The 26,004-nt window shown below is 36.9% G+C and overlaps 5 protein-coding genes and 5 non-coding genes across 11 annotated transcripts in view; 7 read left to right on the plus strand and 3 right to left on the minus strand.

The window, feature by feature from the left end:
• The window catches only part of LOC105200270 (muscle-specific protein 20), a 31,512-nt gene extending 30,055 nt beyond the window's left edge, over positions 1 to 1,457 (minus strand). Inside the window, exon 1 of the mRNA XM_026136740.2 lies at positions 1,298 to 1,457. Within this exon, the coding sequence (XP_025992525.1) occupies positions 1,298 to 1,321 (24 nt within the window). The 5' untranslated portion in view covers positions 1,322 to 1,457. The remainder of the gene's footprint in view (positions 1 to 1,297) is intronic.
• A 758-nt stretch (positions 1,458 to 2,215) lies between these two features.
• Trnal-aag lies at positions 2,216 to 2,297 on the plus strand. Its single transcript has one exon. It is a non-coding gene; the product is annotated as a tRNA-Leu (tRNA).
• Positions 2,298 to 8,122: 5,825 nt separating this feature from the next.
• Positions 8,123 to 8,194, plus strand: Trnaw-cca. The gene has a single exon. It is a non-coding gene; the product is annotated as a tRNA-Trp (tRNA).
• Positions 8,195 to 8,999: 805 nt separating this feature from the next.
• Positions 9,000 to 9,081, plus strand: Trnas-aga. The gene has a single exon. It is a non-coding gene; the product is annotated as a tRNA-Ser (tRNA).
• A 311-nt stretch (positions 9,082 to 9,392) lies between these two features.
• Positions 9,393 to 9,464, plus strand: Trnad-guc. Its single transcript has one exon. It is a non-coding gene; the product is annotated as a tRNA-Asp (tRNA).
• A 541-nt stretch (positions 9,465 to 10,005) lies between these two features.
• Positions 10,006 to 10,079, plus strand: Trnat-agu. Its single transcript has one exon. It is a non-coding gene; the product is annotated as a tRNA-Thr (tRNA).
• A 200-nt stretch (positions 10,080 to 10,279) lies between these two features.
• LOC105200267 lies at positions 10,280 to 12,561 on the minus strand. The gene is made up of 4 exons (XM_011167743.3): positions 12,081 to 12,561; positions 11,292 to 11,559; positions 10,947 to 11,209; positions 10,280 to 10,585 (listed from the first exon to the last, which is right to left on the minus strand). Exons 1-4 carry the CDS (start codon positions 12,084 to 12,086, stop codon positions 10,445 to 10,447), a joined length of 678 nt encoding a protein of 225 aa, XP_011166045.3. The 5' UTR covers positions 12,087 to 12,561; the 3' UTR covers positions 10,280 to 10,444.
• Positions 12,562 to 12,788: 227 nt separating this feature from the next.
• On the minus strand, positions 12,789 to 15,628 carry LOC105200266 (transmembrane protein 161B). The gene is made up of 11 exons (XM_011167742.3): positions 15,551 to 15,628; positions 15,285 to 15,388; positions 14,944 to 15,199; positions 14,721 to 14,800; positions 14,396 to 14,611; positions 14,136 to 14,252; positions 13,921 to 14,061; positions 13,669 to 13,843; positions 13,473 to 13,569; positions 13,223 to 13,386; positions 12,789 to 13,126 (listed from the first exon to the last, which is right to left on the minus strand). The coding sequence occupies exons 1-11, from the start codon at positions 15,551 to 15,553 to the stop codon at positions 13,007 to 13,009; spliced, it is 1,473 nt and encodes a 490-aa protein (XP_011166044.1). The 5' UTR covers positions 15,554 to 15,628; the 3' UTR covers positions 12,789 to 13,006.
• Positions 15,629 to 18,138: 2,510 nt separating this feature from the next.
• LOC105200265 (astakine) lies at positions 18,139 to 20,972 on the plus strand. 2 transcript variants are annotated; one of them, XM_039455062.1, is made up of 3 exons: positions 18,139 to 18,295; positions 19,364 to 19,521; positions 19,715 to 20,972. In XM_039455062.1, exons 2-3 carry the CDS (start codon positions 19,389 to 19,391, stop codon positions 19,912 to 19,914), a joined length of 333 nt encoding a protein of 110 aa, XP_039310996.1. In that variant the 5' UTR covers positions 18,139 to 18,295; positions 19,364 to 19,388; the 3' UTR covers positions 19,915 to 20,972. The 2 variants fall into 2 exon arrangements, with proteins under 2 accessions (XP_039310996.1, XP_039310997.1); XM_039455063.1 differs by having other exon boundaries at positions 18,194 to 18,295; positions 19,357 to 19,521.
• A 363-nt stretch (positions 20,973 to 21,335) lies between these two features.
• On the plus strand, positions 21,336 to 24,821 carry LOC105200264 (cytoplasmic dynein 2 intermediate chain 2). Its single transcript, XM_011167740.3, has 9 exons — positions 21,336 to 21,702; positions 21,803 to 21,887; positions 22,125 to 22,340; positions 22,413 to 22,647; positions 22,734 to 22,935; positions 23,027 to 23,226; positions 23,302 to 23,444; positions 24,032 to 24,234; positions 24,622 to 24,821. Exons 1-9 carry the CDS (start codon positions 21,644 to 21,646, stop codon positions 24,689 to 24,691), a joined length of 1,413 nt encoding a protein of 470 aa, XP_011166042.1. The 5' UTR covers positions 21,336 to 21,643; the 3' UTR covers positions 24,692 to 24,821.
• The last annotated feature ends 1,183 nt before the right edge of the window (positions 24,822 to 26,004 follow it).

Raw genomic sequence — 26,004 nt, forward strand, 5'->3', positions numbered from 1 at the left:
TACATAAGAACGGTGTATCGAACGATTTCGTGTACGCAATGCGCGGTTTTATGAAATTTCTATCGCAAGATGGAATAAAACGAAATTAATTATATTAAACAATAATAATTAAGCTAAATCCGGACCGACGAAAATGTCGCACATAAGATTAACAGGCCCATGTCAGTCACAGCTTCTTCGTGCTGAATAATAACTTTTAATTTTTACAATTATTAATGAATAATAACTTTTAATTTTTACAATTATTAATTATGTTAGTTTCGACATGCGTTTTCCTACGTCTTGATTTGCATTACGCACGCATATGTTCACACTTGAGAAACTAAATAATATATAATAATTTCTTCTAAGTTTTCTTAATATTTCTTCGCGATTTTCTTATGACTTTAGTCATATTAATTTAACTAAAATCTTATTAATTTTATTAATTATAATAAATAATATTATTCATCTAACTTTATATTTGTACCATTATTTGACTCAGAAATACTTTGTTGTCATTCGACACTGTCATGCGAAATATACGATCACGCACTTTTAAGCAAAATTGAGAATGTAATGTAATATAAAATTAACATATAAAAATCGCAATATAATAATTTAACGTGAAATTAATTAATTTCGCGTCATTCATCATAATTTAATGCAAGTTATCACAATTAGCGCGGATATATAAAATGATACTTTCAGAATATACATTTTAATTAAATAGCGTTTAACGTTTTAATCCGTGAGCAGAACTGTCGTTAATTTAAAAAGTGCCGTGCACATAGTGGAAGAATATTAAATATATTAGAAATAAAAATTAAAATTTAAAAAATTTCTTTATTAAATATTGAATGTAATACATAATGGATGTTAATAAAATATAACATATCAATTTGTTACACGAAACCACATAACTTATTTATCTACAGTGTTTATTGAAAAGTAACTGATTTTAAAGTTTCAAAATTCTATTCCTAATATTCCTCCATTGTGCTCGGTACCAAACTGTATATATGAATATAAAATATTAAAATATAACAATTGTAAATTGATATTTCAGATTTACAATACACAAATTACGAGACAAAGCATATGTGTCTTCAATAAATAGAAAATAAATGCAACACACGTAAATATTTATTATTTACATTTCATATTTTTACGATATAACAAAATAATCGCGAATCGAGGTGCAAAATGAATATGATTAAAAAAGAAAGGGGATGCAGCGACACGACACGACGCGACGCAACGAGACACGATGGCCCGCTCGTCGTGCTCCGATTTCGAGATATGGCGCGTCGCTTACCTGCCAAAGTGGGCGTCCAGGCATGGCGGATCCGCGTAACTCTCGTCGGGGGCCTCCTCTTCAGAAAATTATTTTCCGCACGCCGTGCGCAGAGCCTCTCCACCGCAGCTCAAGCTCAAACACAAAAAGTGCGCTCCACTGCGGCCGCGCTGCGTATATATGCGTGACAGGTGCTCGTACGTGTTGGTGGAACGTGGGGGCGCTTCTATATATGGATCACTTACTCACCACTTACTCCAGATCGGAACGCGATCCATCGGGGGTGTCCGCGAGGGGGGAGCGAGTATCGCGGATGATGACGACGACGACGATCGGAATCACGCCTAGTTTCCCTGCGCTCCATCGGGATTTGAATCTCTCGTTGCCAGAGGTTTGTGCGAGCACTTGTAATAGATACTACGAAATTACGATCTTATTGGGTTCAGATTTCAATGCCGCGACGAACGAAAGACTCTTGGTCTCGCCTCGGTTGGCACCCTTTCGCATTTCGCGACGCATATCTCGCGTATTCGTCAACGCGAACATTGTTTACCTTCTTATTCATTCCTCCACTCTTTGTCCACTTCCCTCCCCTTGTCATTCTTGTTGCCGACCGAAGAATCCGACGAGATCCGCGAAGGTCGCGGTTACACACGCGAGTAACGTCTTACCATTTCAAAAACGTTAAAAGGAGGGATCGCTTTTCCTGCAACGTAGCACGCCGAAACAACGGCCTGTGCGCACACCGGATATTATTTCTCGAGAAGTACAAAATTTCCGTGTTCTATCGCGCTCCCCTCCACTTCCCGTCTTACGGCAATCGCATCGAACGAGATCAAGGACGCGTTCCGATTCATCCTCTCCCTCTTTTCCCTTCCTCCCCGCCGAGAACGCTTCTCTCGTGCTGGAACAGCCGAAAAACAGATCGATCTCGTCGACGGTAGCGTGGCCGAGCGGTCTAAGGCGCTGGTTTAAGGCACCAGTCTCTTCGGAGGCGTGGGTTCGAATCCCACCGCTGCCATTTTTTTTCCTCTCGCCCGCGCGACCGCGGACGGCGCCGCGCCGCGTCGCGCCGTGGCCGCGGCCTCGCGCGCGGCGACCGCGCAGCGTGCGATTAACGAGACGCAATGGTAGCGTCTCCTTCGAAGGTCCAATGGGTTGCGTCGGCACGCGGCGCCGTGGTTCACACCTATCAGGCGTACATGCGCGACGAGGAGGTTTACGTCTCCGACCGCCTCGTGCGGGCGACATCTGCGAAGGGAACGGGCCACTTTAACGAGCTTCACTCGTCGAACGAGCAGGAAACTGTTCGCTAGGGAACGGTTGATCTTTTTGTACAAATGTCTGATAAAATAATTAAACAATCATGCCTAAAGTGCGTCTGCATGGATTATGTTTACGTATTGTTTACGTTACGTTTACAGGAATCTCTTTCAGGTAGACAATACGAGCGATGTAAATTATTTTAAATTAAATAGTACAATATAGGAAAAATAATTTAGTTGTTAAATTGTTAATACAATTTGACTTTACTGTTGAAAAAATAAAAACATAATATTAAACGTTTTTTCTTTTTTTTTAAGTGGAACATAATTTTCACTATTTCTGCTGAAATCTCAATTTTCTATGATCTGATTATTATTTACAAATGAAACATAGTTTACATTGTACGCATGTAATGTAGATTATTTATATTTTGTTTTTACGCAACCTTGAAATTAAACGTAGTATAAATTATATTTGTTTATTCCCTTTTGTAAACAATAAGTTACAAACTTATAAATTTCTTGGACGTGCATCTCGTCATTTTGCGATTTATCGCTAATGATTTTTTTTCTTGAATTGTAACGCATACAATTACATACACAATTGAATTTTTTACCTAAAATCGCATGCGATTTAAAATGGTACTTCAAAATCGTACTTGTAATCGAGTATGTCACGATGCATAATTTTAGATCGCACATCTCTACTGAAGAGTGCAGAATTTGCGATAGGAAATTATGTACCAAGCAAAGAACACGTGCACCCGTTGATGAAACAAGATGTTTTCATTGCCGAGCTAATGCAAGCGGATTTATATAAAGTATGCAAATCTCGATTAAGGCTTTTATAACTCCGTTTTGTTCCTCCTTTTTGTTGGAATACGCTCGTTTTTCCGTGTAACGCGGTACAGGAATGCTATACCTCTCAAAGGCGATCAGACAATCGCCTTTGAGAGGAGAACAAGACGGAACTCCAAAGCACAAGATACGTACGCAGCAAAGGAACGTATGTTCCTTACGGAAGCTCGTTCGCGGAGTTCCCATGCTCTTGCAAGCAGATGGGATCCTGTTGATGTTGTTGTCGTCGGGGGCTCGCCATTCCTGGCCGTTTCGGTTAAAAGGGATCGTTATTGAACGCTTATGAAACGGCGAAGGGGAGAACGGTACGCGCAGCTGATACAGTAACACAATAATAATAATGGCGTATCGCGGAAAAAAAGGAGAACGGAAGTGTGGCTCCGAGGCCACGTGGTATCCTGATACAGGTTTCATTCAAAAGATGCTACTACGGACCACGCCCAATTAACACGTTCTTTGCAGAGAGAGAGATCGTCGATACGTAATAAGTGAACGTTAAACAATGCTTTTCATAACTTTATTATTTTTATTTTTATTGCAGTACAAATTGTAATCAATGAATATAAGTATTGTTATCCACATGCGTGTAACCATGTGGATAATAATATAAAATATTGCTAACAAGTAAATTAAGAAAAAAATAAAATAAAACAATGTATATGCATGGGATTACAAATATCTTAACATTAATGCAGATTGCACTTAACAGAATATATTCGGCATGTATGTTTTCCGTCTTATTATTGTTATATTGTTAGAACATACACATTATTCTTAATGTTACATTATTAACGATTATTTATCAATAATGTATTTATTTATTAAACATCGGTACACATAAAATTACGAAATATTATTAATTGTAAAATGTATTTTTTGCCTGGGGCTTTGTGGCAACTGCAGCCAAGGCTTTAATTTCGCCATGGATGAGAGAAAGGCCGCGTCAAGACGCTCGCGGGCGCAGCGAGAGATTCATCGTTCAAACCGACGACGTTCGCGCGTAGACACACACACGGTGTGGCCGAGGAGAAACGCATTGTCTCGGGTGACGATCCTGGCGTCGCGTACGTACGCTGCATCTATACGCGCCTACGTGTTTTTTTTGACCGCAATGAAGCGCGGTGCGTGCTCACATCCCGCACGTAGGCCGGGCATTATCAGGGCAGCATGAACGATCAGCCTTTCTCCTCTCTCGTACAGTTGAGCGTCATTCGCGCGGGTTGTCTCATTTGGCCCCTCCTCGTACCAGAGCAGCACGCGGAGCGAGGAAGTCGCCGTCGGGGTGCGCGCGTTCTTGTATATTACCTATGGCACCTACTTTCGTTCGAAATGATTTCCGCCACTCACCAGTCACCGGCTGCGGAACGGTGCGTGCCGAGCGACTGGCTATCAGTCGATGTATTCGATATTCCATATAATTATTATTATGACAACTCCCAATTTCGTTCGTCGTAGTATCAATATCAGCCTGTGCTTTTTTTTTATCGCAAGATAAATTCTCAGAGTTTTATTTTAAGGTCATACAGAGTTTTAGCGATCAAGTCTTGAAATTATGTAAAGAAAAGTAATTATGACCATTAACAGAATGTATAAGATGCAGTAAATGCATAAACATCAGAGTATCGTCAACTTGATTATATTAATGTATTTAATTATGATTGATAGATCAAATAAGATTCTTTTCGGACGACATAGATGACGGTTCTTTAAACTCGCTGCACCGGTACTTTATATCCGGTCGTGTCATCGTTGTCCATCCTTACGCAACGCGTTGCAAGGTCGTAATGTCAAACCGACAAGCCACTCCCCTCGAAAGCATGACGAAGCAGCCGGCTGCAGCATTCGATCGAGTGGCCGATACACGCGGCCGGCCGGCCTGCCGCCTCGGTTGCCCCCGCCCGGTCTCCACGCGCTAATTTACACGCGGCCCGCGAGGGTAATCTGCAGTCAACGGGCAGAATGGACATAATCAACAATTTAACGAGCGGCGAGCAGGAACACAGGAGAGTCGAGTAGGAGCGTGGCCGCGGTCGGCGCGGCGGCCGCGCCACGCTCGCGCCTCCTGGCCGCTTCTGTTCGCCGTGGATCGGAAAGACACAATTTTGAGGAAGAGCGCGCGGGCCTCTAGCATCGTCACGGCGCAGCCATACCCTATTGGTCCACGGCGATCTCTTTCCACCGCTTATTGGTTCATTGACTCCGGCGTGGACGAATAATTTCGGCAGGGCTACCGGGCCCGGCCGAGCCGCCGCGCCGGTACGGCGCGAATCACGCCGGGCCGCGCCCGCCCGCGCCGGAGATTCTCGCACAGCGGCGACGCGCGGCTGCAACCGACGCGCGGTCGTCCAGAGCACGCCTCGCGGGAGTCGGCGGCCCGTCGTCCGCGGGGACAGTGACACCGTTTTTCCCCAAAATCGGCATTAATAACGCGCGATTCCCCGCCGCCGCTGCCGCCGCCGCCGCCACCGCCGCCGCCACCGTCGCCGTCGTCGTCGCCACTGTTGCCGACTAGAACGACGTACGCGGATGCCGACTTTGACCGCGGGTTTCCACGCGGGTGTTGCTTGAATCTCGGGTGTCTACGTCGAACTGTGCGATACGCGCATCACGTTACCTCCGCGCCACAAGAGCGGCTCCCAAACGGATCGAACGTTATTACGTTTTCCCCTAAAATTAAAGTCGCTACGCGCAGGAGTGGGGACTATTACCAGCAACGGGGCGGTGTGTACGTATATATACAGGGTGGCTCACGCGACACATTGGAGTAGTCGATGACATCTCGCTGACACGTTCGCGCGAGTGACGACGACGCGATAGAAAATTCAAGTTCATCTACGAATCGCAAGATAAATTGAATGCATATTAATCCTTACGTTATACTTAATATACCAGGAATATATCGTACGTTTCAAGATTACGTCTATATGAATTATTTACGTATTGTTTGCGTTGTTTGCACGACATTTTTTCATGTTGACAGCAGTGTACATTATTATAAATTGAATGGAAAGAAAAGAATCAAGTTATTAATACATTGTTAAAAAATAGGCAGCAGCATTTAATATAATGTAACGGAATCAAGTACATTAAAATTATTTAATGTTGTCGAAAGTGTATTAAATTTCATGCAAATACTTTTCAATTATAAAAGTTATTAATGTTTAATGTACTTTAAATTTAACTTAAAAAGTACATTAAATTTCGTGACATTTTTGACAATGTTTATCTGACTTTAGTATTGACAAAAAGAAAACAATATAATTTTCATTATTTCTGATCAAATGTAAATCTTTTATGATCCATGGATTATTGTTTACATAGATCACACGTAAAATATATGTATAAATACGTTTAATAGAATTTCTACCGCGTACGGAATGGATACACACACACACACACACGTGCAATTCTATATTCGCACACCGCGTTACCATGAAATCAGCTGTGCCGATTTCACCCGCTCCTCTAACGTTCTCCGGGGAATCAATCGTCCTCGCCCGCGACTCCGCGATACACCCAGTACATAATCTCATGCGTGCACACGTACATACGTATGCACGTACGTAGGCCGGCGTGTTGTTGACACCAGCGCTTCTATCGGCGGCGTCGCGAGATTACGGACGGCTGCATGCGTTCCTGTTGAAAAAATTCCTCACGGGCGAAAGTCAAGGTATGACGGAACATCGCCGTAGTACGCCGACCAGCCGACCGGCCCGGCACGCGCGCGCGCGCAAGAGAGAGAGAGAGAGAGAGAGCGCGGAATCGCCTCCTCGCGCCACGTGCTTCCCTGGCAGCAGGAGGGGCTCGGCGAGACAACCCGCGCGAAACTCTGTTCAACGTAGGGAGAACGTGCGCGCCGTACAAGCTCCTGCCGTTGCGGCCACCCGGGTAACGCGGTGCTCGCATGCGGGATGTGAGCACGCACCACGTGCTCGTCACCGGGCTGGGCCGGCGCGCTGGGGTAACGACGATCGGGGCGATCAGCCGCGCCGATTCCTCGCAATCGCCTCGCCCTCGTCTCGTCTCGCCTCGTCGCGCCTCGTCGCCTCGCCGCCGCCTCCTCGTCGCGCAGCGCGCTCGGCTTCTCGTAATCCGCGGTGCGCACACACGCGAGCATTTCTCGCGGCGGGGGGGAGGGGGGAGGAAGCTCTTCGACGCAGCGCACGTCGACGTATCGATCATACAATCCGTTAAGTACTCGTGTCAGGCCAGCGGTGCCGCGGTCCCAAACTCGTTCCGAATTATGTCCGGCAAGGATATCGAGTTGCAATCTCAAATTTGTGAAACACAAATGTTTTAGACTCTATAAAATACGATCTTGCGTGTGTCGCTACAAACAAAAAAGTTTAAGAAATATGCCGCCAAATGTATTATTTTTTTATTTTCTCCTACATGGTATATATATCAAAAGAAAATAAAATAAATAATTTAAATAGGACAATAAAAAATTTTTCGGAATGAAGGGAGGTCATCTCCTAACGGAGTCCATAATATCGGAATTCGATAGATCGGACCTCGAATGCGAGAGCAATACTTGACCATGTGTTTTTTATTTAAAAATTTTAATACCAGAATTAAACAGGAGCGTTTATTGTCGCTCGATAATAAAACTAAATATAGATAAGACTAAAGTATCTGGCGCGTAAGTGAAATGAGATCATTCGTAACGCTTGATCTGTCAAGATACGAATGTATTTCTTACTCGAGAGCGAGTTAGCGCAAAGACTCCGTGGCGCAACGGTAGCGCGTCTGACTCCAGATCAGAAGGTTGCGTGTTCAAATCACGTCGGGGTCAACTCTTGTTTTTTTGTCAACATCTTCTAGATTTTTTTATAGGACAGCCATTTTTATTGCCTTTCTTATAATGACGCCGTTCAATGAGGCAAAGCAGCACATCCCTACGCTCATATCACAAATAACGGATGATTGAATAATGTTAAATATTTTCAATCTTAAAATAAAATTTATATGTTGAATCATTTACCGTAATATATTTTATCACGCATATATAATATAAACAATAATAATAATAGTAATCAGGGTTGGATAGTAACTATAGTTATAAAGTTAAATAATAAAATTAAAAAGTTAATAACTTACAACTTAACTTAGTTAATGTTAAATGATTTTAATTTTAAATTTCTAACTAGTTATTTTTGAAACACAAACTTTATTAACTTTATAACGTTTTTTCTAAATTAAAAATTTATCTATGTAAAAAAAAATTTATAAAACAAAATACATTCCTACAGAAAACAATATTTCTTTGTCATATAAACTTAATTTACTTTACAAATAAAATATTAAATTTATATTATAATTGTTTTGAGTGATTTAATTGTAAAAACTTACAAATTTTTAATTTTATATAATGCTTTTAAAATTAACTTTTAATCTAATTTAATCTTAACGTAACTTTAATGTAACTAAATTAATTTTATGAACCATTAATTTAAATTAATTTAGTTAAAAAAAATATTAACTTATCTAATTCTAATAGTAATATATAATAATAACAATAATAATAGAAATATACTTAATACATGCATACAAAAACTTTTATTACAATGTATTCTATTTCTAGCAGGTACTTTCCCGTAGCAGTCGTGGCCGAGTGGTTAAGGCGTCTGACTAGAAATCAGATTCCCTCTGGGAGCGTAGGTTCGAGTCCTACCGACTGCGTGAATTGTGGATTTTTTAATTTTGATACTGAATTTTTTTTTTCAACGCAGAAGACGGAGTTTATATTTGATTTTTTTTTACGTTACCTGACAATTATTAATTCAAAATTACATAATTAAATTATTACTATCTATAACATCGTAATTAGTACATAAATTAAATTATGATAACATAATTGAATAAAAATTAAAAATTATTTTTTTAACGTTTTGTGCAATGGTGTAGAATTTGAAATGCATACTTGTTATCATTATATAGTTCTTAATTATAATTTAATATATGTTATCTATTTTGAAAGTCAAGTTAAAAATTCCTCGATAGTATAGTGGTCAGTATCCCCGCCTGTCACGCGGGAGACCGGGGTTCGATTCCCCGTCGGGGAGATCTTTTTTTATTTTTTGTTATTTTTAATAATGTGCGTTTAAAAACCTTTCTCGGTTTAAATAATTAGATTTGCGTTCATATGTGTCTCAAAATTGAGCTTGTTTCATATTTATATACTTTATCTTTTTTATGAGAAAGTGTTGCAGAGAAAGAAATATCTCGTGCTAATGTATCTAATGTAAGAATAATGTAAATAATAATTTAAACATGATTAAAAACATATGGAAGAAAATATAGAAGAAAATAAATATTATTTTGAAACTTTAAGTCCAGATTACGTACGCTTATTGTTGTGTAAAATTTTTAATCTAATTGTAAGACTTCATTTATAATTGCAATTCTTTTTAATTCTTTTTAATTTTCCTTGTTGATATCTCTTAGTTAACAGTCAATATGTATTATATTTGTTAAACATAAATTATTTACATTACATAAATAATATTGCAATAGGCAATTTGTAATTTGAGTCAAGCTAATGACAGTTATAAAGTTTAAATGATAGACTACTTATGGAATTAATATGTCAAAAGAGAACCCGTAGGCGCCGTGGCTTAGTTGGTTAAAGCGCCTGTCTAGTAAACAGGAGATCGGGGGTTCGAATCCCCCCGGGGCCTTGTGAGATAAATTTTTTTCGTCTCAAGCTAACAACAACGCGCGTATACGTTCAAATAAGTTACTGTGTGCTTTAAAATGTATATCTTAGGTTTACTAAAATTTTGTTGGATGAGATATCTACATAAATTTTACACGAACTGATTAAATTTTATTTATATCTACAAAATAACTTTATTACGACTTAACTATACAATATTAAATAATATGTTTGATTAATATACAACATTTGATTAGATGTAGAAGCCAACTTATCTACGATATCTTTTTGTAATAAATAAATATGAGTGTGCACGTGTTTTACATAAAATATATCTTCGTAATTACGAACAAGGCATTATTTTCGTTATAGTAAGTGCCATAATATTCAGAAGTTGAACTTGTATCCATTTCCAGAGACCTTTACGCGTGCGACCGTCGGGGCGGACGAATAAGCGACACCCAGCAAGTTCTGCGATTGTTGTGCAGCTTGCTGTCCATGCTGCAACTGAGCCTGAGCCTCAGACACCTGCGCACAGTTACTATTAAAAAAAATCAAATTTAATAGTTACGCGATCACATAGAGGATTATTTCCACGATTGGGTAATAGTTAAAAAATTAAAAGTCAAATAATAAAGTTAAAAAGTTAATAACTTTCAACTTAACTTAGTTAATTTTTAACTAGTTATTTTTGAAACACGTGAACTTTAATTCATTAATTTTTTAAAATTAATTTCATATGCCATTAATTTTAACATAATTTAATTTAAAAAGTATAACTTACCCAACAATCGTTACCGATCAAATATGATTACGTGAAGGTGGCGAGCATATCGTGAATAATGCATTGTATGCATTTTTACTTTTATTTCCGCTCGATGAAACCTACCTGTTCTGATGGAAACGTGTGCACCTGTCCTTGTTGCGCCAACTGTGCCTGCCGAAGGGCGAGCAATTGCGCCAATTGCGATTGATAAGCTTCAGCGCCCGGCTGATACGCGTACGGCTGCAGGTATGCTTGCTGCGGCTGCTGCAGTTGCTGCGCATACGTTAGCGCAACTGCGGGATCCACGGTCTGAGTCTGATACGCCAATGGTCCGGTCGCATAATTTGGAAAGACTCCATTCGCAGCAGGACTGAACGTATAATATCCTACGCAACGATTAAAAGATCGCATTGTCACTTTTGTTGGGCTTCAGGAAAAAATCAAAGCTGTGCTCGTTTGAGTACGAACCTAGGCCAGGGTTTCTCTGAGCGAGGGCTTGCGCGATACTCGGCTGGACCTTTTGTACTAGCTGAGGATTGCCAATGCTGGCGGCGAATGATTGATGGGAGCTCGGTCCGGCGAATGCGAACGATGTTTGCGTTAGTCCTGGTCGGATAAAGCTGAAGGAGGTGTGCTGTTCCGAACTACCTATCACGTTGGTCGGCTTCACACCGGTTTGAATCGGTGCCTCAGCTGTGACGAGGCAACACATCGCACCTAAGATAATTGCGTGCTTCTGCAAGTCGCAATTTCCGAGATCAGTCGAAACAAACGTGACATTTGATTAGCAGTAAATTAATAATTGAATTATTATTTTATTATTTAATAATTACATCTGATAATAATATTTAATAATTATAACAATCATTGAAAGTAATTATTATTAATCATCAAAAACTATAATGCTTAATAAGCTAAATATTAAATTGATCATGAAAGTATGTTAACAAACAAAGATATTTACAAAATCAATATTTTAGATGTTTCTGAAAGATTTAGTAGCTTACATTAAATCTACGATTTACGATTATTTTTTAAAGAAAGATAAATTCTCAGAAATTCGTTAGCGATATATTGAGAAGCTTGTATCTTAAAAACTTTTCCGGACATATTATTTTACCCTCATATGTCCATGTAATTTCTTTTATTCTCAGTAGAGCACGTTCTCAAGCTTGGATTTTTCAGAAACCTTCTTATAAGTATTTGAAAAATGAGGCACAAAATATTTTTTGTAAAGACTATCCACTATTCACTCACCAACATGATGAAAAAAATCGTGCGGTCTATCTTGTAACGTACAATAAAAAAAGTACGGTTTATCGCTGGCGAAAATCACGACGGTATTACAGCGCGATAAAACCCCGTGGGGAGCTATATACTACGGAAACAGTTGGCGCGAAACGTGAGTCGCATCCGATCGGAATTGTTTCAGCAAGACACTTTCTCCGGGATATAAAATGTCGAACAATCCGTGAATCGCAATTGGACGACGCGTAATAGTTTCCCCAAAATATGACGGACGAAAGCCGTGGAGTGACGATATTCATGTAATCCGAGTGACTCTCATTTTTAACGATAAAGGAAAACGAGAGCTTTTAGAATTGTGACCACGAGTAAAACTATTTCTTTCCGGGATCAAATCGCTGATCGCTGATAACGGAGAAAGTCACTTTCGAAATACTTAATGCGACAATAGTGTCGTACAGTGATTATTAATTGCGATGTGGTTGACGATTATGGAATTTTAAGTATTTGATCGGTAGCGATTTTGTTTCTATTGCAACGAATATTTATAGATACACAAAGCTTCTTTAATAATATATTATACTTTCGCGATTATAATCTTCAACTAGATATTTGATGAAAAGGAAAGCAAACAATTGCAAATAATAATTTTATTTATGCATTAGGTCAATAGCACGTTAAAATACGCATATCGTAATTACATTTTTAACTCGGTCGTTATTTTGATTTAAGTCCCAGAATGTCTTTATTTACAATACAATTGTGATACTGCATTACAAAATCTTACATTATCCGTTATCCTAATTATTTGGCGATAGGCGTTAAAATAGATAATCTGAAAATATGTCTCTCAATGGAAAACGTTGATTGTAATAATAATGACTGATTTGTGAATAATGAAAATTTTATGCAACGCCTGAATTTTTTCTTTTATCATTTTATGTGTTCGAGAAATATGACTGATAAAACATGCCCATGGCGCTAGTCGCAAATAACGCGAAGCAACTCCACCACGTCGCCAGTCCTAAGACACCTCTGTACACATCCGTGGTAAATATCTATAACAAACATGTTTTTCTTATACTACTGTCCGAAAGATTTCTATGATAAAAGAAATCAATGAAGTATCTGTTTTATGAACATTAAGATGTTACCTGTTTCAATGAACCTAGCGCAAGTTGAACTTCTTCAGCAGTTTGTATAACAGTCTTGTCGATATTATCAGTACTAATTGTAGATGATAGTGACTTCGGTAACTCATCCGCTGGACATTCTTCCTCCAGTGTTCCCTTTATAATGCCTTCCCAAGTAAAACCACCTACACAAGAAATGTATGTGTATGCATATTATATTTCATTGTATAAGTATACTATATATATTTCAGAATAAGATATTTCTTCGTACCCAATGTTTTGTACAAAAATGTAAAAAATAAACATATAATTATGGGAACAACAAATTGTAGCGCCACTACACATAGGTAATAATATACAGCTGCAATCTGCAACATATAAATCAAATGTCTCTCATTAAATACTTGCAAAGAGCACAACTTTTAGTTAAGCTATAATCAAGTGTATAATTTCACGTATATACAAACCTTTTTCTGTAAATCAACATTAGTTATTCTACCAGCTTCTTTCTTTTGAATTTCTAATCTTTGAATGGCGAGATTTAAATAAGATTGCAGATATATTGGCATGAGTACAATTTTTAATAATCCGGCAACAACAATAATGATCAACCTCAAACTCTCAAACCTTGCTACTGTCATTCTGTAAGAGAAATTTTTCAATTTTTGTCCAATATTTTTCTCAATACTAATTTGTCATATTCTAAAATATGAACTTACAATGGAGCAGTCATGCCACTGAATATCCGTACTGTTAAATAATCCCTACTTATAGGTGTAATCCAAAGGCTCACCAACAAAAGTGGCGAGGCATAGCTAATATTTGCTATTAGCAATAATAACTTATGATCTTTGTAATACCTGCAATTATTTCTGTATTTACTAATCAGCATTCAACTAAATTAAGCTAAATTTATAAATCACATTTATTATACTTTAACGTATCCCAATGCATTTTTGACACTCTCAATCCTGGGAAAGTAAACAAAGATCCCAATAGACCACACCATATAGCAAGGAAAAACTTCAAAACAATTTTTGAAGCTGGTCCCCTGTATTCAATACATTTATCAGTAATATTATTGTAGCCTCACAAATAATTATTATCTTTAATCTTTAATATCAAATCGTGCAACAGCTTTAAGATGATTATTCAATTAAATGTAAAAATAAAAGAAAAATATAATCGTCTTACGTCGAAGAAAGTCCTTGAGTATCTAAAAAACGAGAAGCGCTATGATTGAAACTTGTATACGCCTTTTCCAACCCAATTTCCAATTTATTTTCATCAACTATGAGTACCATCATAGCAATAAGAAGATATGCAAATCCAGTAACGATACATGTAGACCTTTCACCAACACTTTCTTCACCCTTGAAATATTGTACCCAGAGAGAAAGCAGTACTTTGCTGTAAATTATATAAGGAAAGTAAAGCTGCTGTAACATTATTTTCAATCGTCTCTCAGAAAACAATATGTTCTACAAGATTTTGACGAAACTTCTAATCCAAAGGATACAATGCAAAGCCCAAAACCACCACACACCATAGTATACTGAGATTAATCTCATCTTTGATTGGATATAAATAATTGTACGCCTGTTAAATGACAAAGAAAAAAAGATTTTAGATAGTACATGGAATATTAATACTAGTTAAAATACTGCAATGTAAAATTTTCATTCGTAGAGACAAGTAGAAACTTGTATTGATTAAAGAGCAACAACTAAAAAAGCACCAACCTCTGTCAGTACATAAACAATGATAGCATATACGGAGAAGTCCAATAGCCACTGATATTCAGTGTAATATTTCAAGTGCACTACATCGAGAGTAGTTATTTTTGCACTTTCAAGCGTGATATCCAGATTTCTAGGGACGTGAAACACATCTCCTACTTTGCCATTCTCACTGTATTTTCCCCTCTTTGGTTTTTCCTTTGGCACGCCAGCTAACGCTCTGAGCTGCTGATCTGTTGGATACAGATATCGTGTCAATCTGTGCGGACAGAAAAACAGAGATGACAGATCTTATCATTCTATTGCTAGTCATCGTTTCTATAACTGTACATAAAAATACATACCCAGTGGAACATAGGATCCATCTCGCAAAGGAGAAATGTGGACTCAGCTTTTGTATGACACTGACCATTACAAGGGTAATGACCAATTGCGCTCCTAGAAGAGCCTGGAAAGAATGTCGTTAAAGGGATTAAATACAAGACAAACATAGGGAGAAGATAAAAAAAAATACATTTAAAGAAGTAAGCCAAGTTTATAACGATTACTACAACTTTGAAACACGTGATATCCGCAGAAGAAACATTGTTCTCGTCGTCGTTAAATTTACCATGCTTTGACGTGGAGTATCGACGGCTGGAAGTCTCACAAGCGGGATCGCTCCATCGGAGGCAACGGGGTTCTCCAATTTCAATTAATCCTGAAAGACGCAACGGCGAGACACGTCCGATTTGCCGCGAGTAATGTTTGCTCTACCATCGTAAAGAACGCACGCCGGTCGCGAGCTGGTTTTATAAATAGTTATAACCTGGCGACCGCATAATATACCGAGCACACGGAGCCGCCTCGCATGGGATAGCACGAGGTTATTTCCAGTTATCGTCATCGCTGCAGCGAGGAACGACGCCGCCGCCGCGACGACAACCGTGTGTCTACATCTAGCATCAAGCTAGCTAGTATCGCGATAAAACGCGGTGTAACCGTGCGTCGATTACCTGCTTGACACGATTATTCAAAGATTATAGATTTTCTACGTTAATAATATTATTCTATTTAATAATATACATATAATAATAAATTCATAATAAATTACGTTACTATTATACTTAATTAACAAAATTATATAATTTTTATAATTAAATTCAAAGTTCCAATTTAATGTAATAATTCATAGGAATCTGAGAATTAAATATTATTTAAATAATATTTTATAGATATAATAGATTATTAATATTATATAACATTTATAATAAATATATGTTATATTTAATATATATCAATAATTATTAATTTATTACGTATAATACGACATATGATGTGTATAATTAAATTTCATCACGTTCTTACACATTGTATTGTATAAGTGTGAGGTTTAACACCGTGGGGTATGTACATACAATAAATATGCGCGTAGCTACAACAATTCTGCATGTCGTGATTACGCAGGCTGTGATAAACTGAAGCTCGTGTAAACGTGTTGCAATGTCAAATATGCACATGTGCCCTGAGGCTATAGTCTTTCTCTGTAATTATTATTGCCTACAGGTATAGACAATAGTAGCAAATGATTGCGTCGTTGCACATAATTGGTCTCTCGATAATGCTCAGAGTGTAGACTATAAAGAAATAGAAAACGAAGAAACATCCGTTGGCTCTCTTTTAGAAATGTGCTCAACTTAATTGTAATTTGATAAATAAATTTTCGTTATAGCAAATCATAAAACGACAGCACAATTTAGGAATGTAGAAATACATGCACGTTAAAGTAAATATTAACGATGTATAAGTATTACATGATTAAGAAATCGATTTTAGAAGGTCGTAATGTAATTCAGATATGAGATAATCCGTCTCGAAGAAAAATACATAGATTGTTTATTTGAAATTTCCCAGAAATCGTTTTTCTCGCAATGGCGAATTTACATGTTTCCTGGGAACTCCGAATCCTCAATTACATAACAAAATCGTGATCATCAGCACGTGATGCTCCAATGTCTTTCAATTAGTCTAATATATTGTTCATTGTCGAATACATATACGTTAAGAGTGACTCACCCACACCTACACGCATGCATATAAATATATAGAAGCATGCATAGAAGCTGTTGAGAAAATTATTTACTGTCTTAATCGATGATCAAATAATCGGAGCTCACATCCTATAAATGATCATTATTAATAACCGTGACATGATTTTAAAAGGTTTAAAAAGAGGCGAAGTAAAAAAGGAGAAAGATATATTACCAGTAACATTATTGAAAATAAAATTATCATTTTCTGCATTTTAATCACGCGATCATGGAGTGTTGTTTGGTATAATGTAATATTCCATTCTGTAAAAAAATAAAGAGATATAATATTTTATCTCTCTTATTTATTAATAAGAAGATACAGCTATCGCACGACGTACATATAATTTCCGACAGTTTCTAAAAATTACAAAGTTATCGCGAGAAAAACATAGGAAAAAGCACATTACTTAACTCATTTTCGATAGCCTACTAAGCAGCTTTCCGTTGTGGAATGCAAACCTCATTTAAATATAAAATACATATGCGGGCAAATGCGGGAAAGCTGCACATTAGAAAAATGTTTCACGCCCGTATAAAACAAAAAAAATGAAAGCATTAAATAACAATATTTCGTAATACATTTTCACTAATTTGTTGAAAAACCGAGAGAAGTTTCAAACAATTTCGAACATCATAGAAAAGCCAGAAGAAACGATTGCTCAAATAACGAATATTTGTTTTACAAGAATTATCAAATGATAAAGCGAAGAAGGAAATAATTATCATTTTGTTATAATTACTTCCTTCTTCGTTTTATCATTTCTCGTAATTTGCTTTCTTTCCTTTCAGCAAACTGGGAAGTTATTGCATTATCAACATGTTATCAGCATATTATTGATACAGTCATAAAAAAATTATCATCACGTTTGCGTCTCTTTGCATTCAGAAAAAAATCTCTCACAGATAGACGAGTTTTTTTTTTAAATTCATCGATTGATTAATCGCATTATGCGCAAATGTAGCTTTTGCGAATGCGCTTGATTGATTGACGAATTAAAAAGTGTCTATTATCGAAAATGAAATTTTCAAAAGCAGCGACAACTTTTCAACCAAGTTTTTCCACAACAGCGATCGCTCTAAAAAAAAAAAATCGCCGTTTTATTCGGCGATTGTTCCTAATCGGGCAACCTCATACGCGGAAACGCGAACCTTTTACGCCGTCCGGACACTCCGGACGCGCCGGAGAGAACCGGCGGCGGTATAAAACGATGCGTTCATCAGTTGGCGCGATCATACGCCGAGCAGTGTGCGGCAAACAGTGGACCGCGGATTCGTAACGACAGGTTCGTAACACACGTTGGTGTCCGTTGTTTTCTCATGCGAAGAGACTCGTAGGCGGCGACGCGACGTGTCTTTTTACGCGCGATGACGCGACCGGGAACTCACGGCCGGATCTATCGTGAAAATTCCATGGGAAAGTCCCGCGAGAGAAGTACAATAATATTTCGTCTAACGCCGGGTCCAGTGTAATTCTTTCTCTCTCTCTCTCTCTCTCTCTCATAACATTATTTATTCAATAACACTCTCCAACAGTACGTTTTACTCGCCGCACGAATGAGCCGGCAGTTCGACCAAGGTCTTTAAACAAAGAATACCGTTCCGTTCTATTATTTGTACACAAAACAATTTTTTATTTCTCATACATTTTATATAATTAATTTCTTATCTTTGTTTTATAAGAAATAATTATCGGAAATCATGATATAATTAACGAGCAATGAATAACGAGCTTCTTGTCCATATACTGAGGAAAAAATTACTAAATTTTAATAAATACTTATTCGAATAGTAATTAATGAAATATTTTTTAAATATAAATCTATGTATATTTATTTAGTACAAAAACCATTAATTTAATTTAAGTATAATTAATTTTTTCTTATAGATATTTTCTTACAAATATTTATATAGTCTAAGTAAATATTGTATTAGTACCCTTCGAATAAATATTTATTGAAATTTGGGAATTTTTTCTCTCACTGTTTAGCACAAAACACTTCAGCAATATTGCAAAAACATTGAAAATATTGCTCCAGCATTGCTGGAATATTTTGCGCTATACGGGAGGTTGATTTTGCAAAGCTAATTTTGCCATACACAATCTCCAATTTTTCACTAATAATTGACAAGTCTAAACGGTCATAGCTAATGCGCTGAAATAATAACGTTTCTTGTGTGAATTTCCTTTCAATTTCTAATTTTTTCGAACTGAGAAAATTAGAAATTGTATGTATGAATTGTTACTTACTTACTTTCAAACACAGCTCTTAAATTGAACAACTGTAACGTCACGAAATTAAATTGAAAATCAATTCGATATTTTCCTCTCTATCGAATTTTTCATTTTCCAGAGATTATCAAACCCAAACAGCAATTATGACGCCGATATCTGGTATACTGATACTCGTCATTTCCATTATGGCTACATCGAGTATCAGTTCCGTTGTTCCGTCCTATCAAAAATGTAATACTAATGAGGACTGCAAATCAAGTTCCTGTTGCTTGCTAGGTTTGTCTCTTTTTTTTCATTTTTTGCGTTAAAAATTTAAACACCTTAAGAGAGTGTTTTATAGTATCAAGAAACAGATTTTAACATTAATTGTACAATCGATTTATACACAAGATGGTTTCGATTGAGGAACCGCTTCGGTCGCGAGCTACTGACAAGTGCGTTGAGCATTACTGCATGATGTCCTTTTCAGGGCCTTCAAGGTACGCGTTACCGTCTTGCATGCCGTACCAACAAAAAGGTGAGCAATGCCGAATGAACGCTGACACTATCACGACCAACCTGTCTTATCCGGACAATTCGCAAATAGAAGTTAAAGATATTCACTTGATTTTGTGTCCCTGCGCCGACGGATTATCCTGCGATTTCGGCATCTGCGAAGAAGATGCTTAGAAGAATTATTTGTCAATTGAAGCAATCGGGAAACATCAGGATTATGTGGAACCTAGTCGGAATATGTTCACGAAAAATTAAAGTATTGTTAATTATCATTATTCTGTTATATTATTTTAGCGCGTTATTATTTTCTTATTTTTATTACCAGAAATGTTAATTACACGAAGAGAACGATTGTGCCGAAATACAGATGTAAAATTATGCTGGACTATTAAATAATTATATTGGACATTTAAAATGATTTTTAGTATGTCAAAATTTTTTTAGATCAATCATCGTGTTCTCATACGTAATTATATTTTAATTAATAGTTCAACATCAAATTATTTTCAGATTTGTATTTAGCTAAACTTTTAGATATTGCAATAAAATGATTCTTTTTGTATAAATCTAGTAAATAATTAATTGAAATAAATTAAGAACAGATTCAAAATGCACAATTAATATTTATTTATAAAAACTGTTTAATTGTACGCAATATTTTAAAAAAATATGTTTATGGCAATCATTTTTAAGAGAATTACAATGGTAGAATAATTTGAAACAAAACTTATATGTTCCTTTCCGTAACTTATATGTTTATTATAGTACCAATCATATTATAATACCATATAATACTTGTATATTATAATACCAGCAATCTCGTTTTAGACTTGTTTTTACTGACACAAAGTAGCATTGTAAATAATTCAAATGGCATTAACTTTTTGACTGCTCTTGATATCATCTTTTCAATACTTAATTTTATCGTCGTAATATTTACTAGTGTTGTGTGACATTAGCAGATATTACAGTAAATTATATATAAATTATATATATTGAAAAAGTAACAATGTAATAATGCCAAAACTTTTGCACTGGTCCAATATTTATATATTTTAACTTGAAAAAAATTTTTAATGAACTTTGTGCCACTTATATTAAAGTTTAGAATAGTACTGACTTTAAATCGATTTGTACTCTTTTAGCTTACTATATGTAAACATTATTATATGTATTTTAATCTGGAAATCACGGTACTGAATGAATAATTAAAAACAAAATGTTTAAAACAGCAATAGATATGTGTAGTTAATTTGGCAGACTGTATATCAATGTTATTTTCGAATAAAAAACATTCATCTGCCTTCAATCTGCCTTTCCTGATTTAGGCTAATTATGATACGCTTTTTAAACATCTCAAGTCAATTTGGGGTATCAATGTAATTTATTAATTTAAAAGTTAATTTAATTCAATAATTCAATAATTTCAATAATTTAATAATTCAAGAATATTTACACATATTTTTTATAATGAATACATTTATAAAATAAATAACAAAATACAGATACCTTCGTAATTCACTTGAAACATATGGCGGATCAATAAAAAAATTATTCAATGATGCACAAATTTTTATACTTGATTTTTAAAATATATTCTTGCAAATAATGACGCGCAAATATCTGCTAGCACTTAATCTGTGTTACCTGCTGAAACAGCCTCATCTTGTACAGTTTTACAAAGTCACTGTAATACAATCTAGATGGCAAGAGCAGTCTGCCAGCTGATGCATTTTATATGAGCAATCAAGAGCATAAATATACCGCACTTGGTAGCGTCAGTGACAACTAAGGTGTCCACAAGCGTCGTAATGTAAAACGTTTTCATTTAATTACATATTAACTGTATATAAATCAAAGCGCATAAATCAAAATCGCGGAGAAATTTATTTTATCAAGGAAAATGTTTAACACCAAGTCCTTCGACGTTGTGAGTTTCAACTCGGAGCTGTCCGCTGCCAGGTGAGCCGTCATTAATTCGAATTATCGTTGCGAAATGTACGTATACATGCAAGTAGTCCTTTATTCCAATTGATAATGAAATCGCATCGTTCTCCTCCAGATTGGAAACGTCCGCGAACGTGCAAACAACGGAGATAGTCTACGCCGCTGATGACACGCAGACCGCAGAGACGAGAAGTATTGGGGTGCGTTGGTTAAGGTTTCTATGTTTTCTTTGGATTTCGGAGTTTCTGGAAGATTTTATTTGTGAGCCCAGCGAAGCAAAGTGTCTTCTTGAAAACATGCAAAACGCACAACAAATACCGTAACAATTTCCCCATAATTTTGCATTCAATTCTTATGAGCGTTTAAAATTAACACAGCCTACTATAAATTTCAATCTTCTTTTTTTTTCGATATAGAGATAATTTTTATAACTTCAGATCCAGACAGTGAACGAACAGAAAACGGACGCAGAAGTGGATTATGACAGGCTGGCAGGCTTTCTGAAAAAAGTCACACCAGGAATTTTGGAGGCCCTGGATGAAGCTTACGCCACCAACGCTTTCAACGACTACAATCCAAATGTCACCGAGACCTCGTCCGCCACTGTAGAATTAATAAAGAAAGTCAGCACGTCGAAAGGTGTAGACGCACAGGTAAGCAAACATCCCTTTCAATAAAAACAATAACCGTCGCACGAGATTACATGGCTATCAAATGTTTTACAGCTTAAGATAAGCGACTTGTCATGGAGTACCGTCGGCGGAACGTTAGCGGTAGGTCTCAGCCACACTTACCACGAAGCGTGGTGCGACCACCTTTCCACAATTCAGTTGTACAATCTCACGACGGAGGATAATGTCGCGGATACGCCTACCAGAACATTGGAGACGAATGGATGCGTCACAACGCTGTGTTATCACCCAACGGAACCCTCCATTCTCGCGGCCGGGTTGTCTAACTGTGCGAACTCTTTCAATTGCAATCAATAGCAATATTTGCGCAATTTACATCTCTGTACTTGACAAATGTGATTTTTTTTTTTTAAGGGGACGTGATGATCTGGAATCTCAGGAGCGACGACTCCGTCGTGCCCATGCACGTGTGCACGCACGGCGATTGCGTGTCCCAGGTGTGCTGGCGGCCAAGGTCCGTGAACGACGTGACCCTCTTGGTGAGCTCCAGCAAAGACGGGTACATACTGATCCACAAATTGACGGCCAACTTTACGACCGTTCAACCGCACAAACGGTGCGTGACTACTAGCTCCTTTGCTTGCTCGATTATTTCAATTACGTACGATTCTGCGTTAACGCGTTTGCACGACTCAATCGTGTTACAGATTCAAGATAGTCAAGGAACGTAATCCGGTGGAAAGTGCCAGACCACGCAGCGCTGGAAGCACGCGCGAGCGCGCCGCGGAGGCGGGCCTGTGCATCACGAGTTTCGACTTTTCACCGAGGCACCCGAGTATATTTGTCGTTGGAACGCTGTGCGGTGGAATCTATAAATGTAGCTTGGACAGCGTAACTCCCGTCGAAGGTTTTCATCTATTATAATAAGAAAATAGAACAATACTTTTCACATCGTAAACGAGAGACTTTCCGTTAATTTCAGGAGACGACACGCTTGTAGATCCGGTGATCGACGAATATGAGAGACACGGAGGTAGCGTTACTTGCATAAAGTGCTCGCTATTACACAATTTATTTGTCAGTAGTGCCACGGATAAGGAAATCCGAATATACGATCTTGACGAGGTAAATCTCCATGTTTCAGTCTTTCTAATAATCGCGACTTTGACCCTATGAAAACGTTATTTGATATCATTTTCATTAAATTTTTTTATAAACTGTCGCAACATTGAACTTAAAAACGAATAACACAGTCACGTAATATTTATATTAAAAATGATTCTAGCATGTAAATAGCATCCACGTGGAATACAAAATTAAAAAAATTAAAGTTGCAGAATTTTACTTAAAATGTTTTATAATTATTTGCTATGGATATTATCTTTAAATATATAAATATTAATTTGAGTAAAGCTTAGGTAGGTATAATAATTAAATTTCCATTTTCTTTGTATCTGAATAAATAACATCAGTAAAACAATCATACAAGAACGTGTCATTCTTGGCAAAACGTGACTTGTTTGCTCTTCTGATAATAATGGTCACTTGTTCAAACGATCAGAGTTTTAAAATGTTTTATAAAACATCCCGATAACAAACAAAGGAAAAAGAAATATAAACTGATATAGCTAAAATTTTACAATTTATTTATTGCATATTAAATTTCATTCTTTACGTAACTGCAACTACGTAATCGTGTTACATGGACGTAGCATGTCAATCAGCAAACCATTTCCGTGGATGATACAGTTGTGGGATTGACATGGATGATTGGCAATCAAGATGTATTCGCAGCTTACGGAGCAGGGTCGTGTGTCAAGTTCTACAACGTGACGGACGGTAAACCTGTAACGTATGCGAAAGTCGAAATGACTGGCAAAGAAAGTATCAGCAGCTTACGCATAAATTCCAAGAGGTACGGGCAAGATAATTAAATACGGGTGATTCATCCCACTCAAAACTTCCTTTCTCTTTTTTGCACCGTAATTACATCAGAGCTCGTTTTCTCGACATACGTTTTCTCTCCTATAAAAAGAAACAATTTTTTATCAATAGCAAATTATATCTACATGCTTTGTGTAAATAAACTGTAATTTGCGATAATAAAATTGCATCACAAATACTGTTAAAGGTTGAGCAGTCTTTTAAGTGATATTGCGTTGGAACCATCTTTTCCATACAAGCTACTGCTAAAAAGTATAAATATGATTCATAGTTCTGATATAATAGAACTAATAAAAATTAAATGAAAAGAATTATACAGTTACGTACAAAGGATCAATATTTATTTTACTTGTTGCAGAGACATGCTGGCTATTGGAGATGTTCGTGCGAATGTTGAAATATGGAAATTTCCACGTCACTTGTTTTGAACGTAGTTCTGATTGACGCAATTGCTTGCGCCATTTGCTGAATGGACACATCGCTACGTATGCTTTCGACACGTATTGCACATACATATATACTGTTTTTTTACTGAAATAAATTATTTGGAACATTGAACCTTTTTTGAGTCATATCACAATTTTCCTTTGTCATTGCAAATAAAGATAAGGATGCAATTTTTGATAAGATATTTAAACTAAGTTATTTTAAGATTTTGAAAACAAATTCAAAGAATATTTCTGAAAAATCAACAAAAGCTTAACATATTTTACGTACGTTGCATATAAAATTAAAAAATATTTAACATTTTTGCACGTCACACAATTAAAAAATTAATCTAAACATATTTACTTTTAAACAATAGCTTTATCATATATATTTAATCTAGTAAAAAAATTGACAGATTTTATTATTTTAAAACAGACTATTGTATAGTCCGTAAATATCATAATATCATAAATAAAAGCAGTAATTTTACATTACCTTTGTTTCTGCCATCAATCACAGCGTATTCTGAAAAGGGGATACAATAGGGATCATATTTATATATTTATTATATATTTGAGGTACGTTGAAGATTTGTCCTGAAAAGGACAGTTTGCACGCCTTGGCGCTCGTTCAGTGATGTTCCTTGCCCTTAAAAGGGCAGTTTTGAATCTTCGTCCTAGTAAGGACAGTCTGCATCGCACGCTTGCGCGTACGCGTATATTGCTTTAACTGAGATGAACCAACATCGTGATGCATTTGCGGGTCCCGAAAGGGACCCTTAATAATGGGGATTATGCGGGAGAATCTGATTTAAATAGGACATGACGGGATGTATATATAAAATGGAGTAAACAAAACTAAAAGTGATTCTCTCGTAGAATATCTTGCAAATTTTGAAGACGGCCAAAGACCGCGTGTTGGGATTTGTAAGTCGATTCAAAGAATTTTTTTTTTTTAAGGAAGGGAACAAAATAGGGTATAGGATAATTGAAAAGTTCTGCTCCATTCTGATTTCCTCCATCACACTCTGAAATGTGAACGGTAAGATGTTGATTCCGTCCTCCTCTCGAACACATACGGACTCCAAAGGATTCTTCAGTATCTTCTTCTTCTTCTCAAAGCGGCAGCACCTTTTTACTCGAAACTCGTCAGGCGAGTCCCGCAGCTTCATCTTCTTCTGCTTTTATCTTAGCTCCGTTATCGGAAATGAAGAATTCCTTTTTCTCTCTTGTATTTCGTCTTCTTCACCTCTACCTGTCTCTCTTCCCCCCTTCCTTTCTTCGGTCAACAATGATATGAATATGTGCGTCTC

This window comes from Solenopsis invicta, chromosome 11 (genome assembly GCF_016802725.1).
Source record: "Solenopsis invicta isolate M01_SB chromosome 11, UNIL_Sinv_3.0, whole genome shotgun sequence".
NCBI lineage: Eukaryota > Metazoa > Arthropoda > Insecta > Hymenoptera > Formicidae > Solenopsis > Solenopsis invicta.